The following is a 17,909-nucleotide window of genomic DNA, read 5'->3' on the forward strand; positions in this document are numbered from 1 at the left end:
CACTTTAATATTTAGTGTGGTTATCATTTGCATTTCCCAAGAAGCCCCAGTTAGGGGTTCCATTTAAAGGCAGATAGTGTCCTGGGGCCGTTCATTAACACTTCCCTTTATTGCTCTGCAGTATTCTTTAATGAGGTTTTAAAAGATCTTTAGCTTAGGTCTGTAGGATGAATATTCACGCTCTGCAGTCACCCACAACACATTCTTATTCTCACCTTGAGACCTTTTTGCTCTCATTTGTAATAGATATCCTATTCTCTGGGCAGGAAGACCCAGGCTTTCTGCTGACACTTTCTGAAGAACATTAAAAGCATTACACTGAATGTAGGGCCGTGCAGTAATTAAATGTTGAACAACATGTGTGACGCACCCATTTTAAATTATGATTCGGAGAACAATTACCTTTAACAACTGCTTAACACGTGCATAGCGTGATTTTCTGCCCTCAGTTTTGGTTCTGGTTTTACTTGGGGGAGGGGCATTGGGTTTCATTCAGCTCGTTGTAATTGGATGATGAATTTGTGTGTAGGCGGGGCCTTCCCCGCTGCAGCACGCTTAACCGGTTCTGCTCCGTGTTCCTGTCACAGCTCCGATGACAGCCCTGAAAAGAAACCCCTGTCCCTCCCCTGTAATTTGTGTTACCAAAACGCCTGTGCCAGAAGAAGAGTATTCTCTTTCATATCGTCAGTGATGGTCATAATTTCCTAGGCTACGCTATGCCAAGCAGGAGATGCAGCAGCGTATTAACCCAAAGCTCTCATTGCAGCGCGACATGGCAGCCCAATCCAAGCCGCAATGCACTTCTTTTTTCTGAATGTCAGGTGTGTTAAGTTCATGGAAAAGTACTGATAACCGCAATGGCTTCAAGTTTTATTCAAAGTAAAGGGACAAACAATATGAGCCTTGTCCCTGTCGTGTGTGTGTGTGTGTGTGTGTGTGTGTGTGTGTGTGTGTGTGTAAGGATTATCTTGGGAAGCCTGTGAGGGCTGGCTCTGATGAAGACAGCACTGTTCAGTGCAGCCCTGCTCATTTGCTTTCTAACAGCGACTGCCCCCTATGACTGTCCCTCTGTATGCCTTGAAAAGGCACCGTTTCGTACATGGTGGACTAATTCTTTCACATTCCCCTTGCATTGCCATGCCTTTGGATTAAGGATACCATTTCTGTTCAGTGCTTTTTCGGGGGTTTTTTTGGCAGACATCATCATGATTAAGATCGTTAAGATGTGCGTTTGAAAAATGTTAATTTATGCAACTTGATGTTAACTCAAGAACCCCTCTCTCTTTCTTTTGAGATGTTGACGGCCTTGATATGCCTGTCACACAATGGCTTTCATATGCCTGTCGCATTAATTGGTAAAACATTGCCATCTAGTGGCTGATAAAGCTCCACGCTGTGACAAATTCTTTCATCTTCCATCTGTTGGCACGAGATGGAATAGAGTCTGAGGGCTTTTATGCAGTGCATTCAGACCCGGGAATGGAGCGCTTCACTTGTTTGGCTGTCCGCCCTCATTTTATAGAGTATCTGAGACTATTCAAGACAGACTGTCGTCATGAAGACTCGGTCTCAGTCTCAATCTCAGTCTCCCAGAGCGAATGAAATCTAATGATCCCACAGCCATGAGCTGTAATTAAGTTAGAACTAAGTGCACTTTCTTGGTAAGGTCAAGTTAACAGCAGATTCAATGCAATAACTGTTAGGTTCTCGGCAGACGGGGCTAAATATATCCCTGATATTTGACACGTGCAGCTTGGTTCAGTGCCAAACTATGCTACACTGCCCAGGAATTCCACACGGTACAGAATAAACTCCGCATAGTTGAAATGCAGTTCCTCAGAATTAGCATGGTGTTGAACAGGCCTGGTTTGGTGGAGGTTTCCTGTTGTGTTGTGCTGTGTGTGGAAGACGGAGTCGTACTGCATACAGGACCAGCAGAAGCAGAGCACAGACTGTTTTATTACTTTGGTCCTGTGCCTTCCAGAAAGACTGGACATGTCTGATTTATCTTTTATACTTGAACCCTGCTCTCCCATGTTTTATTCAAAAAAAACTTGAATGTCAAAGCCAGTGGGCATAGCAAGAGTGTTTCAAAGACCAGACCAGGAGAAATATGCTCTGGTGGAGCGCTTGTCGGCTTTTAAATTCATAAGCACATATGTTTCAAGGAGATGGCGATATGTTCGCATATGTTTTTATAATGTTAAGTGAATGTTGTAATATTTCTTGGGTCAGTTGAAACTATTTTGGGTTGCATTAGGGTGCTGGAATCAACATGACGGGGAAGATAAAAAATGTGTTTGATATTAAAAGTCATTTGAGTACCTCAAAAATATAGATCACTTAATTATTGATGCATATGTTGTTAATTCTGAAGCCTGTTTAAACTGACTTTTAAACAGGTGACCAGTGACCAGTGCTGTGTGTCTCCCTCTGGGTATACAAGGGCAAGTTAGAGCAGCTGCCTGAGAGAATGGGTGCGATTGTGCCACCTACAGGACTGACTGTGGATTGCTCTTCTCAGGACTGCCCTATTTCTTTCACAAGGTCTATACAGTGCTTCAGTGTTCCCTTGACAACATAAGAGCTATTCATGATGGCGCTGTTAAGAGGGTGGCCTTTAGTTCATTCTCATGTGTCCCTTTAAAACATACACAGGGTAGTGTTTTGAAATCACAGATCCAAGATTCAGTGGAGATAGAAAAGCCTGTTTTGTTCAATCGGTCAGTTATTATGTGTGGTAGTGATAATGCTGCAGCTCCATCAATGGGATGAGAGAAAGTGAGAGGAGGAAAGAGAGGGAGAGCGATAGAGACTTATTTTAAAAAGAGTTTTAAAAAGACTACAAATTTTAATGTAAGAGTTACCTTAACTTTAAATTACTGTAAACTTTCCCTTAAAAATTTGATAAAGCTTTTAAAAGCATTTTGGCGTTGGTAATTTAAATGTTTTGCTGCAGAGCACTATGGATGATAGTGTAACCCCCACCGCCCCGCATTCTTCTCCTGTTTCCGTAGAAAACGCCCACATCCTCCCACAAGGGGGCAGCAGAGAGACCTCCGCCCCCTCTCTCCAGTCTGGAGCAGCTGATGATGGCAGAGAGGATGACTTTGATGAGACGTCGCTCTTTCTAGAGATCGACAGGGAGCTGGCACACCTGCTGCGTGGGCTGGGCGGAGGGGGTCAGGATGACCCCGAGCACAGACGCCATCCCCCCGAAGACGCCGTTCCCACGACCATGATCCCCTGCAACGGGCAGAGCGGGGCCCCGCCAGACCCGCACGCTTCCAAACCGGAAAAATCTGGAGACTCCCTCCTGGAGTCGGGCCTGGTTCTGGAGCCCTGGGCCGAGGCCCTGGTGCAGAATTCGGTTTTGCCGAGCTCGGCAGCACCGGGCGAGGCGCTCGCTCACGCCGCCGGGGTGAACGGAGAGGCCCGGAACGTTCCCTCTGGCCCGGACGCGCTGACGGACGCCCCGGCCCCAGCTGCCCCAGTGAGCGGGCCGGGGCCGGGCCGGGCGGGGCCCTTGGGCTTCGGCTCCCACGCAGACGGGCTCCTGGACCAGTCCCTGGAGGAGTCCAGCAAAATCTTGGCGGAAATCCCCGGAATCTTCACGGCCTTCCTCGACGGAGGGCAGGCCAAGGAGAAGCCCCACAAGAAAATCCGCTTTGCGGAAAACCGCCCGGAGAGCACGCAGGATCAGGGGCGTGCGGGGCCGGATGCCCCTGGCACGGACGTACAGGTGCAAAGCCACGGGGAGGCGGAGAAGGAGGGGGACACGAAAGGGGAGACATCCCCGGACAGCCCAGAGCCTCCAGAGAACCGCCCAAAGAGCACAAACTCTGCCCCGTCCCCTCTGCCCCAGCCGGGCCCCATGGAGGACGAGGTGTTCCAGACCGTTCCGGAAGTGTGTGTGGAGAGTCCAGAGAGCGAGAGCACACCTGAGCTGGACTCCAGGTGAGCCCTGCCGCCTCATCTCTGCGCTCACTGAAGGCCTCTTCTGTCTTCTGTTTCATATTGAGCTGAACCAGAATAACTCCTATAAGAGGGGAGTGACTGCCTGCAGTGTGCATTTAAACGCAGTATCTGGAGAATCCATCAACTTAGACTCAAATTCAGTCAACTCAGGGTTACACCAATTTAACATCATCTGGGTTTTAGTGTGACCAGTGTTGGTTGTTACCAGTGGTAACAATTGAGAATTTAATATTGGCGTGGTGTTGCGGGACATATTACTGTTATGTCAGTGCTGGTGGACATGAACCATGTTTGAACTTCTTTTTATGGTCAATGTACAACGCAGTATGTAAACTGCAGGTGGTGCAGTTTCTGTTCTTTTGGCACAGTAGTCCAGCACTTTGGATTTGAAACATCACCATTAATGTGAGGTTAAAGTGTAGTCCCCTTTGATTTGAGTGTATTTACATCCATATCGGGTGATGTGTGCAGGAATCACATTCCTTTTTATCCATAGTCCTCCCCCAAAAGTAATTGGACGGTTGGCTTCTCAGCCGCTTCTGTACAGTCAGGTGAATTCCATCGCTTCCAAAGTGCAGGCATAAGACAGCTTTGAGTGTCTAGTCTTGATTCTAGGCTTTTGATTGTTTTAGTCTATTTTTGGCATTTGTCATCATGGGGACCAGAGCTGTGCCAATGACAGTCGAGGAAGCCATTATGAGGCTGAGAAATAAGAAGAAAACCGTCAGCGACGAAGACTAAACCAAAGGCTTACCGAAATAAGCTGGAACATCATTAAGAAGAAAGAGAGCAGTGGTGAGCCCAGTAAAGCAAAGAGGCTGGTAGGCCAAGGAAGACCTGTACAATTAATGAGCAAAGAATTCTCCCGATAATGAAGTAAAACTCCCAAACACCTGTCTGATAGGTGTGGATGTGTCAGTGACTACTCTTCTCTGAAGGGGTCACAGAGGCTTTACAGAGAGCACTAGTAAGTTGCAGAAACAGGAAGGCCAGCTTACAGCTTGCTAAGACATACATAAAAGAGCCTGCAAAGTTCTATAAAAAGGTCTTGTAGACAGATGAGACCAAGATTGACTCGTTTCGGAGTGATGGCGAGAGTAAGGTGTTGAGGTTAAAAGGAACTGCCCAAGAACCAAAGCACCCCCCTCAGGAGTGAGAGTTTGGGCGTGTACTGTATGGCTGCCCCGGATGCTGATTCACTTGCCTTGTTGATAATGTAACTGCTGATAGCAGCAGCGGAATGATCTCAAATCAAATGTCTCCAAGCCTCCAAACTGCTTCAGCCCACAGCAAGGCAATGATCCCAAGTATACACCAATGCTCTCTTTCTTCGCACTGAAGTTCAAAAGTTTGTTTCAGTAAGCCTATTGTTGTGCCTATGTCTCTGACAGTTTTTATTTTTATTTTTTATATCTCTGTTTTTGTTTATTTTTTCTCAGCATCATAATGGCTTCCTTGACTGTCATTGGCACAGCTCTGGTCCTCATGTTGACAATAACAGACTCCAAATGCAATCAAAAGCCTAGACTCGAGACGAGATGCAGAACGCTTTCTTATACATGCATGAAGCAAATGATTGAATACAGGTGACTTTTCTGAAGCAGCTGCGAATCCAACCGTCAAATTACTTTTGGTGCCCTAAAATGGGGGGTTGATGTATAAAAAGGATGTGATTCCCACACGCATCACCCAATATAGATGTTAATGCCCTCAAATTACAGCAGACAATTAAAGCACTTTAACCTCACATTTTTAGTTTCATTTCAAATCCAATGTGCTGGACTAGATACAGAGCCAAAATAACAGAAATTGTACAAACTGTCCGAATACGTACAGATTGCACTGTATATGTACCTAAGAATAAATAAATAACCACGTAAATAAATAATAAAATGCATAAATGAAGGGCCTTCCACTGCCGCATTAAAGATTAAGTTTACCGAACCGGCAGCATGAAATAATAGCCCAGGTTTTATTGTGGGATTAGGCCTTATCTCGCCCAAAAACCTTCTCCCTATTTCAAAGGGTCGCTTTGAATCTCCAGCCCGACAGGACAGGAAGTGCAAAAATGTGATTGTGCTGCCGAATAAGTTGAGGGGTGGGGGCGTTATCGCCATTTGGATCTCCGAGATTACAGATTCCAACTGCTGAAATGACAGAATTCATTAAATACCGCTATTTCAGTTGGCTTAGGTGGAAAAACCCCGGATTGATGAAGTGTTTTCAAAGATGTCCCGGAGGGGGCAACTAACGGGCACTAACGCGGTAGTAACGGAAACGTCATTGTTTAGTTTGAGTTTCCGGGCGAGGAAGTGATTGGTGTCAAGGTCTCGGGGTTAATAATGCCATCGGGTGCTTATGACTTCCTCTGCATATTCACACGTGCCGGGGCCCTTTCCTTACACGGATTTGAGTGCCTTTATGGCATATTTTGTTTGAAGCGGTGGTCTTTCTGATAGCCAATAAAATGTTCTGTCATTTTATCTACAATCGGTCAAATTGATGAAGCATTTTATCCTTAGAACAAATAACTACGCACTTTGTGCTCAACCACTGTCGCTGGTCAATACCTGTAAAAAGATGACTCATAAAGTTCAATATAATTGATTGAATTTAAGTATTATCTGTCTGAAAGTGCACTTTGTACAAATGGCAAACCTATCCCTGTTCAAAAGTCATCGTTTTCAACACTTCTTGCTGGTCATAACTGGTCTGTAGCTGGTCAAAGCTGGTCTCTAGCTAGATATAGCTAGTCAAAATTTATTTAGCTAGTACAAGTAAGCCGATGGTCAAACTGGTGGTCTATATATTGACAATACAAACTATATCGATTACAAATGAGTCATAAACGGTAACTGACAACGGTGGTTAACGTGTGACATTGCAGATTTTCAAAGCTGTTCATGCTTAAGGAATAATTTGCTTTGATATTGATGTTATTTGAGAGCGAGACAGTTTTTAATGGAATAGCGATTGCTCAGTGGACCACAGTGATGGGTCTTACCTCAGGACTCATGACTTCATTTTCTTCAAGGGCACCCAGGGGCCATCTTTGGAGAAAGAGATAGTTATATAGCTCAGGGAAAGTTACTGATGGGACACACCAAACATTCCTCAATCAGGTTTGTGTTTGAAAATGCCTGAAGCACCAGTGCTTTGGAATACTCAGGATACTTATTGACTTATCCCACCCAGGGATTTTGGTATTTATTTCTTGTCTCAATTGTGTGTTAAAGTAACATAAATCGCCGATTGTCCGAGAAACACCCCCCTCCGATGGTTTTTGAATGGGTATGCAGTGAATTTCCTCAGAAAATATATCAGGTCCTCTTTTTTTCATCAGAATTGGAAAATGATTAATTTGATCCAGAAACTCTGACTGCTTGAGGACAAGGATCGCTGTAATACTGATACCAACATGCAGAACCAGCAGATTAATTATCACACAGAACACTACTCTTATACCTGGGGCCAGAGTCCTCCTGAAATGAAACCTATAGGTCATTCCACATATTATTTAGACAACAATGTATAAATAAGATGAAAATATGAATATATCAATTACCTTTTATCTAGTGGGGTTTAAGCTATATTATATATATATATTATATATATATATATTATATATATATTATTGGCATTTGGCAGACGCTCTTATCCAGAGTGACGTACAGTTGATTAGACTAAGCAGGAGACAATCCTCCCCTGGAGCAATGCAGGGTTAAGGGCCTTGCTCAAGGGCCCAACAGCTGTGCGGATCTTATTGTGGCTACACCGGGTGTCCCAGTCATTTACCTTAACCACTACGCTACAGGCCGCCCCTGTACAAAGCTACCACAGTTTGCCTGTACATAAACATTTCTACTTCTTGTTGATGTTCAGTGAATGTTATTAGCCAATTCTGGTACTATATCTCGAATTAATCAGCTGAATGCACTCAATGCTTCTCCTATATTGTCAGTTGCTCTGGGTAAGAGCATTTGCTAAATAAATATAATGTAATGATTAAGTGGCCAAGAGCAAACGTTGTGTTGAACTTGGCCTCTGGGCCAGCAGTCGATTAGCCATGATGTAAAGTATCAATAAATACTGTGCAGTGCGTTTAGCTTGATCAAAGTGCTGAGGGGATCAGCTGCAGATGCGCTTCCTCACCGTCGTGTGTCTCCTCGGCAGGGGTGCGGAGGCCCGGGGGAGCCAGGAGGAGGCCGGGGCGGAGCAGGAGAGCGAGGAGGCCACGGACATGTTCAGCTCGCAGTTCGAGAGCATCCTGGAGTCGGAGCGTCTGCGCAGCACGCTGTACAGCAGCCTGGACTCTCTGGACGCCCTCTCCTCGGCCGACGAGTCGGACGCCTGCTTCAGCTTCGACATGCCCCTCACCCCCATGATCCAGCAGCGGCTCAAAGAGAGCTGCCACTTCCTGGAGGGCGGGGCCGAGGCGTGCAGGCAGGAAGTGCTGAGCGTGACGGCCACGGGGAAGAGCGGGAAGGCGGCCCTGGAGGTGACCTCGGCGTTCCTGGACGTGCCGGACGGGAGCACCGGCCCGAGCGGGGCCGCCGACCGGCCGGAACACCCCGCCGGGCTGGCCAATGGACTGCTGGAGAACATGCAGATGGACCCTCGCGATTGGCTGCAGGGCTGCTTGAGGTAAGCCTGGCTTTTTGCTGTCTCTCGTTCTTTTGTGTGAATTGAATTACTCTCTCAACCCGCTCTGTGCTCTCAACCCTAGGTTAAAGTGCCATAATTTACTACGGGCTTTGAATACATCAGCACGTTTTAAATATATTAATGAATGACTCAAACGTAAACTTTGACCGTGCTGTCGTTAATTAGAGGCTGTAATCCTACTCCTGACAGGCTTTCTGTGTAGAGCCGGGGGTCAGAGGATTAGTATGAGCACACAATTCCACTTCCTGCTCCCATAACAGTTTTGCTTTCTCCAGGAAGTGGAGAAAGTGGAACTTGGAGATGAGCAGGCGGTCCCGTTTTCTCTTCCTCTTTGGCTCTTCTGCAAAAAGAATATGTCTACTGCAGAAAAAAATAATATTGCGCTGTGTATGAAAAGCAAACAGAGCTGTGTTACTGCCACTCTGGAGGCAGCAGTTCCTGAAACGCACTGGTCCTCACTCTACACAGGGGCTGGTACTCTACTGCAGAGCAGTTTTGTTTAGCAATCTGAGCATCACTGTTAAAATGCTGCATTCCCAAAATACCTGAGCCAGCTCATCACAATGATTGCAAAATTGATTAGATAACTAAGTGGCAAGCCAGTGTGATGAAGTATAATTGAATGGCTAGTGCCTTCTGAAATTGTGTGGAAGCTCTATTTCGTTTTGTGGATTCATCCATAAAATTTGCTTCCCAGGAATAAATCCCAGTGGTGTCGTACCTCTGTGCTATTATGTACTGCTAGTGAGCTGTGGGTTGAGGGCGAAGATAGTCTGAAGTCTAATAATTACACTTACAAGATGACTAACTGTTCAGTGGCTTCATTGTACTTTAATGTAAGTTCCCGCTTCATTCACGATCAATGGGTGGCATTAAAGTAAATGATACGGCTATATTATTATAACTTGTGGCTGGCAACAGGGCTACCTTGTAAGGTCAAGAAGTGATACATGCGCAAGGCCTGGTGGCTTCATTGAATTGGTCACATTTAGCAATTTATAAGACAAGACTCGCTTCATTAAGGAAGTAACAGCAATGACAATTTTGATATGTGTTGCTTCAGATCTTTACTGAGAGCTATTAATGTTAGCATTGGTAGGTACATCCAGTGGATTTAACTTTTCTCTTGTTTTAAGGGGTCTTGAAAATGCTAAATTAATTGTCATATTGTTGTAAGTATTGTTCCACTGTATTGCTGTTGATGTCTTAAACATAGATTCCATCAGCAAGGAATAACATTTTTATTGAAAGGGTCTCTGACTTGTAATAATTTATTTATGTGGCACTGTATTTCCTGTTGTTGCTTGACACCAGCAATAAATATAAAGTGTGCCCTCTACTGGTTAGAGGTGTTTATGACACAAGTTAGGGATGCAAGAATAGTGTGGATTTAAGCTTGGATTTAAGTATTACCAAAGTTGAAGCACTGTGATGTTTATGATCTATTATAGGGTGACTTGATTTATAGAGAGAAACAAAATTTGGGGAAAAAGCAGTCTTAAAAAATAGGAAAGTTTGTTTTATTAAAATCGAATTAACCCTCTCAGTTTAATTAAAATTTTAGATGTTTAATGAGGCAATAATTACTAAGGGTTATAACAAGTTTATAACATTTCTCAACATTAAGAGTTATAACATTGGTTTGTGTTATTTAAGTGTGAAGTCCTTCTGATGGTGCAACCATTATCCGGTATCAATAATCTTGCCGAAATGCTCATGTACTGCCTCAGCATTGATGTTTTATTGTATATCTGGGTACTTAACATTGGCACACTATGTAGCATTAAAGTAACATGGCTACATTTCCCTGAAATGTATCTACTGAAGTAATTACTAGCTGATTGCATTGCCCTCTGTATTACAGTAGCAGTGGAGAGTTAATAGATGGAGTGCTTTTTTTGCTTTGCCATTTCAGCACAAAGTGATGTGCGGTCTGGAGCTCAGTGCTGCTGTCAGTGTACTGGAGATGTGGGATGAATGCCCGGGTTCTTTTTCTTTCGCTTCTGCATCGCTTCTGCATCTTCAGTTGCCACTGTGCCACCTTCCCAGGAGCACTGAGCGATGCCTGAATTTAGCTGTGTTCACCTGTGAGTCAGTGACTATTTCACACCCTACAGGTCACACAGTACTACAGGAGAGCCTGATACTATTTCACACCCTACAGGTCACACAGTACTACAGGAGAGCCGGTGACTATTTCATAGCCTACAGGTCAGACAGTACTACAGGAGAGCCGGTGACTATTTCATAGCCTACAGGTCACACAGTACTACAGGAGAGCCGGTGACTATTTCATAGCCTACAGGTCACACAGTACTACAGGAGAGCCAGTGACTAATTCATAGCCTACAGGTCACACAGTACTACAGGAGAGCCTGTGACTATGTTATACCCTACAGGCCACACAGTACTATAGGAGAGCCAGTGACTATTTACACTTTATTGATTACACATTACTTCAAGAGAGCCAGCGACTATTTTACACCCTTGTGGAGGAAAAAAATATAAACCAAGTCATTGAGGAAATGACCACTGTGACCACTATGATTTTTATCGCATGCAACATGGAGATGGTTCACAGTACATCAGTGCGGTGCTTTCTCTGAAACAGAGCAGCAAGCTCTCGTACATGTACTCTGCATTTTACGTCAAAGCTATACACTTGGCACATTCTGTGTCATTCCTGCCATGTGCATATTCTTCTTTCTCCTGATGAATCAACTCTTAAGCAAAACAGCGTCATCACACAACTGGGCCAAACAACGTTATTTGACTGCTGACAAACAAACAGGCCCAAACATATATTTGATTACTAAAAAGTTTTCCCCTAAGTGTACTCAGTCTTCCACACCCTACAGGCCACACAGTACTACAGGAGAGCCAGTGACTATTTTACACCCTACAGGCCACACAGTACTACAGGAGAGACGGTGACTATTTTACACTCTATTGGCCACACAGTGCTACAGGACAGCCATTGAATAGTATACACCCGACAGGCTACACAGTACTACAGAGCAGTGCTAACGCTGCTGAAAAGATAAATGTGCCTCTCTCTGGTGACAGCTGCTAGCCTGGGTGCTAGCAGCTGGCATTGCTGAGAGGAGCTAAGGAAGCGGTATCCAAAGGAACCAACCATAGCCAAATATAATCCATCTTTCAGTCCAGCCCTCCTTGTGAGCCAAAACCATTTGTGTCCTGCTACTGCTGCCTCCTTGTCATACTGGAGAGGAGAAGACCTAGGCCCAACCCTGCAGCTATAGGGCCCGGCCAGTTCTAATGGTGAGTGCTGGTACTGACTAAACCACTTGGGGCAGAACTCCTGCCTTACACAGGCAATATCAGGAATGCTGAGAGGAGTATGCCTGGGAGAAATGGGAAGGTTAAATCCTGAGGCAACATTCCCTAACTAAGCACAAATAAAATAAAATAAAACCGCAGCACAATTTGGGAACCCCGGTCATTACTGTAGACCTACTTCATCACTTCATGTTGTCTTTAGGAATAGAGCAGTAGTGCATGTCATCAAGAGAATAGCTTTGGAAATGATTTCCCGCTCCATTTTCTCAAGAAGACTGAAAGATTAAAAATGAAATTCTAAAAAGTGTATTTAAAAAAATATAAAAAGTTAAACATTAAAAAGTTAATTATACCTTTAAGTCCCTGAAACATAAGAAAAGCGTATACAATATCTCTGTGTTTAAATCAGGACCATGACAGTGCACAACTGACATAGCTTTGTGAGGTGGGAAAAAAAGCCTGAGGCTGTTTATGTGCAGTTTATTGCATGTAAGTTATCTATTGCATGTGTTTAGCACCTCTTTAAACAGGATTTATGTTGTTCATTATAGCTGAAATGGTAACATAAAAATCATTATCGAAATAAGTGTCATCCTTTTTATTTCCCTTTTCTGAGGGCAATTTCAATCATGTCATGGCTGTCCTATCAAGTTGTTCGAAGGTCCTAGAATTGACTGCACTTTTAATGACTTTGGTCTACTGTAGAACATTAGAAAGACTCGCAAACAAGTAATTGAGAAAAAACGATTATATTAAAATTAGACATGGTCTGAGCTTAACGGCTGTTACTAAAGAGTAGCCTACAAGGAAAGTACCGCTTTTGACATAAAAAAGGGTCAGAACAAAATGTGTTGTTTGATGGAAACAACAAGCAGGTGAATGATTTTTAAATTCAGCAAATATTTGCCTTTGAGGTTATTGGTTTATTATAACTTGAAATAAACCAGTGAAATGTATATTTAGTTTCCTAATATTTGTGTATTTCATGTACTCTGAGGTTCTACTGTACATAAAATTCACATGCAATTCCTACATTGTTCACCCGACATGGATGTTAATGTCCTCAAATGAAAGCTGAGAGCCTGCACTTTAAAGGTCATGGTTTCATTTCAAATCCAGTGTACTAGAGCACAGTAAAAAATTGTGTCTCGTCCAAATACTAAGTGAACGGCCGAACATAGTGGCCTGCAAGCTTGATTTGTGTATCTTTCGGACAGAAAAGCGGAGGGTTATGAAGTCTGAGAGGAGTCGCTCAATCTTCTGGCTGTCATCCTCACGTATTCCACCCTCTCAAATGCACTGAAAATGACACACTTGTGGGATAATGGATAAATCCTCCGGGCGCTGCATTGGGTTTTTAGAGCCGGCAAACGGCCTGACGTCCCCGGTGGCGCTCCCACGCCGTACTTCAAGTGGGCCCCGCCGTCGTTAAGCTCTTGTCTGCCAGCAACACCCCCGGTCCCCAGGGAGTGCTGCCGCACTTGAGCGGAGAGCTAGGTGTTTGCCGCTGATAGAAAACCCTTCCCAGAAGCACCCTGCTCCATTCAGGGACACTTCTCAGAGGGCGGTGTCAGAGGGGCCGTTCAGCCCCTCACTTCTCGGGGTGGTCTTCAGTAAGAGGGGTCCTCAGGGGGCATAGCCCCGTGTGCGACTCCAGCGGGGTTCATAAGAGCACTCCATCGGGAGTGAGGTCTTCCGCCCGGCCCCCTGATCTGAACAGAAGTACTTCAGCTCTTGAACAGAGCATTAGCTAGTTAAATGGTAAATAGTAAATATAGCGCCTTCATCCAAAGTGCTGTATAATTGATGCTTCTCATTCACTCATTCACACATGCAAGGCACCAACCAGCTCGTCAGGAGCTTTTGGGGGTTAGGTGTCTTGCTCAGGGACACTTTGACACACCCAGGGCGGGATCGAACCGGCAACCCTCTGACTGCCAGATGACTGCTCTTACCACTATTACCTCCTGAGCCAATGTCGCCGCAGTTAGCTTGGTGTCACTAGTAGCCAGTGTTGTGGTAAGCTGTTTTAACTATTTTGCTACGTTCATTTTGGCCATTTCCTAAGATCCAAATGGGCTAGCTGGCTGCAGTGGAAATATATGACATCTCTGCTGCAGTGTTGAACCCAAGGCATGATGCCAGAAAGCTATAAAAGACGTCTCCCATGAAACTGAATGTTAGGCTCTGATGAGTGGAAAGTAATGTGTGCTTATGGAAAGTATGGTGCTGCTATTAGTTCTTGTGTGAACAGACTGAAACCGCCAATGTTTCTGCTGAGCCAGGGCTGCCTCCAGTTGTGTTTCCCGCCGATGCTGTAGCATTAGCCATTTTCCTTTACAGCAGAGCCAAGTGTGATAATAAACCGGCCCTAACATTAAAGAAATCCATTTACACATGCGGAGGATCGATGAGCCATTCTCTCTCTGCGTGCGAGTGTTCCAGCTGCTGTGCCTGTTGCGTTTCACAGATTCATGTTCATGGTCGAAGGAAAATCAACATTCAAATTTAAACGATTTACTGCGTCTTCTCCTTGAACTGGCTTAAGGGGAGGTCGGGGTTCAATATGCGGTGGAGGCAGTGGAGGTTCTTGTTATATTTTTGTTAATATTCTGATATTAGTACATCAGGTATGAGTACGATGTTGTTTGTATGCACCCACAAACCACAGCAAATTCCATGTACGTAAAACTACATGGCGAATAAAGAGATTCTGATTCTGATTCTGATTCTGAGGTGTTTTTGCTTTCACTCATATTGCATTTCACTGAAAGTTATTGTCCGTCACTCCAAGATAATGCTGTGTCTTCAAACCTCACGCACCACGCCCACGGTAATCATGGGTCCGCTCCCAAGCTGTCATGGACACACACTTTTACCAGCTCTGTTTCTGCCCAAAGCTTCCCGCCCACATCTGTAAGAGTCAGGGAGGACTGCGCGAACATATGACAGCGGATCCGCATTCAGCTGAAACCGTTCCACCCTCAAAGTCCTGAGGTCACAAAGACCATCGTCATAGCAGTCCAGTAGCTTACAGACTTTGTTATTTTTAGCTACAAGATTATTTTTGTGGCAATTCATTATTATTATTATTATTTTAACCTAACCCTTTCATGGTAAATGACCCATAGTGTATGGTTGTTTAGAATTCATTCAAAATGAAGAAGCTAAAAATTGTCTATTGTAAAGGGAGATAGATTTAACTAATCGATCAAAGTAGGTACAGTAGGAGTAGATGGTGTTCAGCGTATTTCACCGTAACCATAGGAAGGACTTTCCAAGCATCACCAAACCAATGACATTAACCACAGCACAGTCAGGACTTAAGGGTGAACAAGAGCACTTTGCCCCACAGGAGCCCCTATGGGACATTTTCCTGTTTGTTTGTTCAATTTATTGTGCAATGAATTGGCTTTGTTTCCTTGGGGAGCAAATATAGAGCTGCACCAACGAACACCCAAAAAGCTTACATAGGAGAACTTAACCACTTAATGACATATTACACAGGAGTGCTCGATGACATAATGAACACATGTCTTTCAGTTAACCCCTGCATATTTTTTAGAATCACGTTTGCCGTTCGTCTAATAATAAGCCTTGACACATCTATCTAGAACATATGGAATACTATCTTTGTATGCCCACCCATGATTTCATGTAAGTCTAATTTTAATTAGTCGATGAGCTCTTTCATGCTTGGCGAGAGGCTGATTGCCCTTGACTTGAAGCTGGCTGCTGATTATAGGCCGGTCTCCTGGGACAACCTGCTAGCCCACATTCACGTCCTCCCTTCGCTGCCAATCATGTCCAGATCATTAGATGAAATAATGGGCGTCTGGAGAATATGTTTTGAGGAGGGATGTGGCGTTAAGTCTCACAGACATTACTTATATTTCAGTAACAAATTGCAACGACTCTTTTTTTACTGTAGTTTAGGACCAGCTAGTACCACAAGTACCATTGCTCTTCTGTTCCCCTGGCAGTCAATAAATGAAACTTAAAATCTGGACTACATTCTGTAAGCATCTTATGTCTCCCAGCAATTATTATTTTGTCGAACTGACTCCAACAGAAATTGTTTACCCATTATTTTTAGTTGAAAATACTCGTTTGGCTTCACAATACATTTTATATTAAGGTGTTGTAACACCTTACATTTTAAATGCAAATATTGTAACAGTTACATGCTAGAAACAACACTTTTCTACCTACCTCCTCCTGTGTGGATGTATAGCTGAATGCACCTTGCGCGAAACGGTTTTCCGGCGAGCCCCGTCTTGGGCCAGAGATGTAATTTTGAAAATGAAGTGCAGTGGGACCCTTGGGGCCGTGCTCCCTCTTCAGCCGCGAGGGGCAGAACAAACAACCTGACGTCACACGGCGGCGGAGCGAACGGCTTCATTCATGCCCGCGCCGCGGAGGGCCCCAGAGAGGACAGAGTTAAGCTCAGGAGCCGCTGAGCGCTTCACACGCAGGGATTGAGACTTGCCCTGTGATGCCGGGTCGCTGTGCTCTGCTCCACGTGCCGCCCCAACGCACCGCCCCCCCCCCCCCCACCCCCCCCCTCCCCGGCACACCGGCGTGTTTTCATGAATAAGCAGAACAGAGTACCTGTGCCCCAGTACGCGAGGGGAACAAGAGCTCCTCTGTCTCCATGTAGGTCAGTTCAGTCACTGAGGGGCTGGTCACATGGCGTAAAAGGGGGGAGAGAAAGAGAGGAGGAGGAGGAGGGAGGGAAAAAAAGGCGAGGAGTTTATTATTAGTGACTTTCCAGCGCGTGCAGCCTCCTATGGGCTCCTTGGTGTCCGGCTGCTTCTCCCACCCCGGCCTGTCCGACGGCCACCGCGGCTCCATTCAGTAAGTCTCGACCTTCAGTGTGCATGGCATGCTCGTTTATCGTCATGACGATGGCAGTTAGCGCTTATTCATACGCTGAGGATGGGGGAAGGAGGAGGAGGAGGAGGCGGAGAGGGAGGGAGGGGGAGAGAGGGAGAGTGGGAGGGAGGGAGGATGTGAAACTGCCTGCCTCTCATCTCCTCCCTGGTTCATCTTCTCTGCAGTTCCTCTCTTTCCTCCGAAGCAGAACCAACTCCAGGTCTGCTAGGCTTTTTTTTTTTTTCCTCTCAAAGTGATGGGTGTGATGGACAGGCTTTGCACTGCTTCACTAGCCGTGCTATATTTTGTAGCCGTTTATTTCCTTTCTCCCTTCCCTGCTGTCCAGGAAGTGGGTGGTTCCTAATGGCTACAGGAAGCATGTAATAGAGGGGAGAGCAGGGGGGTCTGAGCTGAATACTAATAAACACACCCGCCGATGTTGCGCTCGTTAATCCCGTTTGGCTGTGTGCAGTGAGGCGGCGTGAGCCGGCTCCAGGCTATCGCGTAAGCCTTTGCTGTGAGCGGAGGGGTGAGGAAAAGTGCATCCAGAGTTAATACTGCCTGTGTAAGAGAACCCCCAGCGGTGCCGCGAGTGGAATTGTCATTGGTCTCACCATGGGAAAACAGCTCACCAATCACTTCCTGGCTTCTTTATGAGGATGCGTGTTTGTGTTTGTGTATACGTGTGTATGTTTGTGTGTGTTTGTTTATGTGTATGTTTGTGTGTATGTGTGTGTGCGCGCATGATGGAGTGTGCAGCTTTGGTTTGTGCACGCACAACGAGTCGTGCTGAGAACAGGCTCCCAGGAGATGTCAACAGCCGGTTTGAGTGCTACTTCCGTCTTTGCTCAAACGCATTCATATTTTCATTAAACAGAATCATAAAAAAACATGACTGTAGTTGTGAGCGGCAGTTAGTTGCCAAGTGATGTCATTTTTCAAGACTTGAAATAGAGTAGTAGAGCCGTTTCATGGTGAAGAGCCTGTCACAAGTGATCTGGAGTGAACCTGACACACATACATGTTGGGGAAGTGGACCTGGGGAAGTGCATAATTATTTTTAAGACTTGCCTACAGTATGAAAAATTAAG

The 17,909-nt window shown here is 45.1% G+C and overlaps 2 protein-coding genes across 2 annotated transcripts in view; both read left to right on the forward strand.

Moving 5' to 3' along the window:
• Window positions 1-3,961, forward strand: part of LOC133141573 (uncharacterized) — a 35,303-nt gene extending 31,342 nt beyond the window's left edge. The window contains exon 4 of the mRNA XM_061262139.1: window positions 3,018-3,961. Coding sequence (XP_061118123.1) covers window positions 3,018-3,961 — 944 coding nt within the window. The remainder of the gene's footprint in view (window positions 1-3,017) is intronic.
• A 4,193-nt stretch (window positions 3,962-8,154) lies between these two features.
• LOC133141731 (PH and SEC7 domain-containing protein 3-like) overlaps window positions 8,155-17,909 on the forward strand; it is a 108,865-nt gene continuing 99,110 nt past the window's right edge. Inside the window, exon 1 of the mRNA XM_061262406.1 lies at window positions 8,155-8,622. Within this exon, the coding sequence (XP_061118390.1) occupies window positions 8,219-8,622 (404 nt within the window). The 5' untranslated portion in view covers window positions 8,155-8,218. The remainder of the gene's footprint in view (window positions 8,623-17,909) is intronic.

This window comes from Conger conger, chromosome 12 (assembly GCF_963514075.1).
Source record: "Conger conger chromosome 12, fConCon1.1, whole genome shotgun sequence".
NCBI lineage: Eukaryota > Metazoa > Chordata > Actinopteri > Anguilliformes > Congridae > Conger > Conger conger.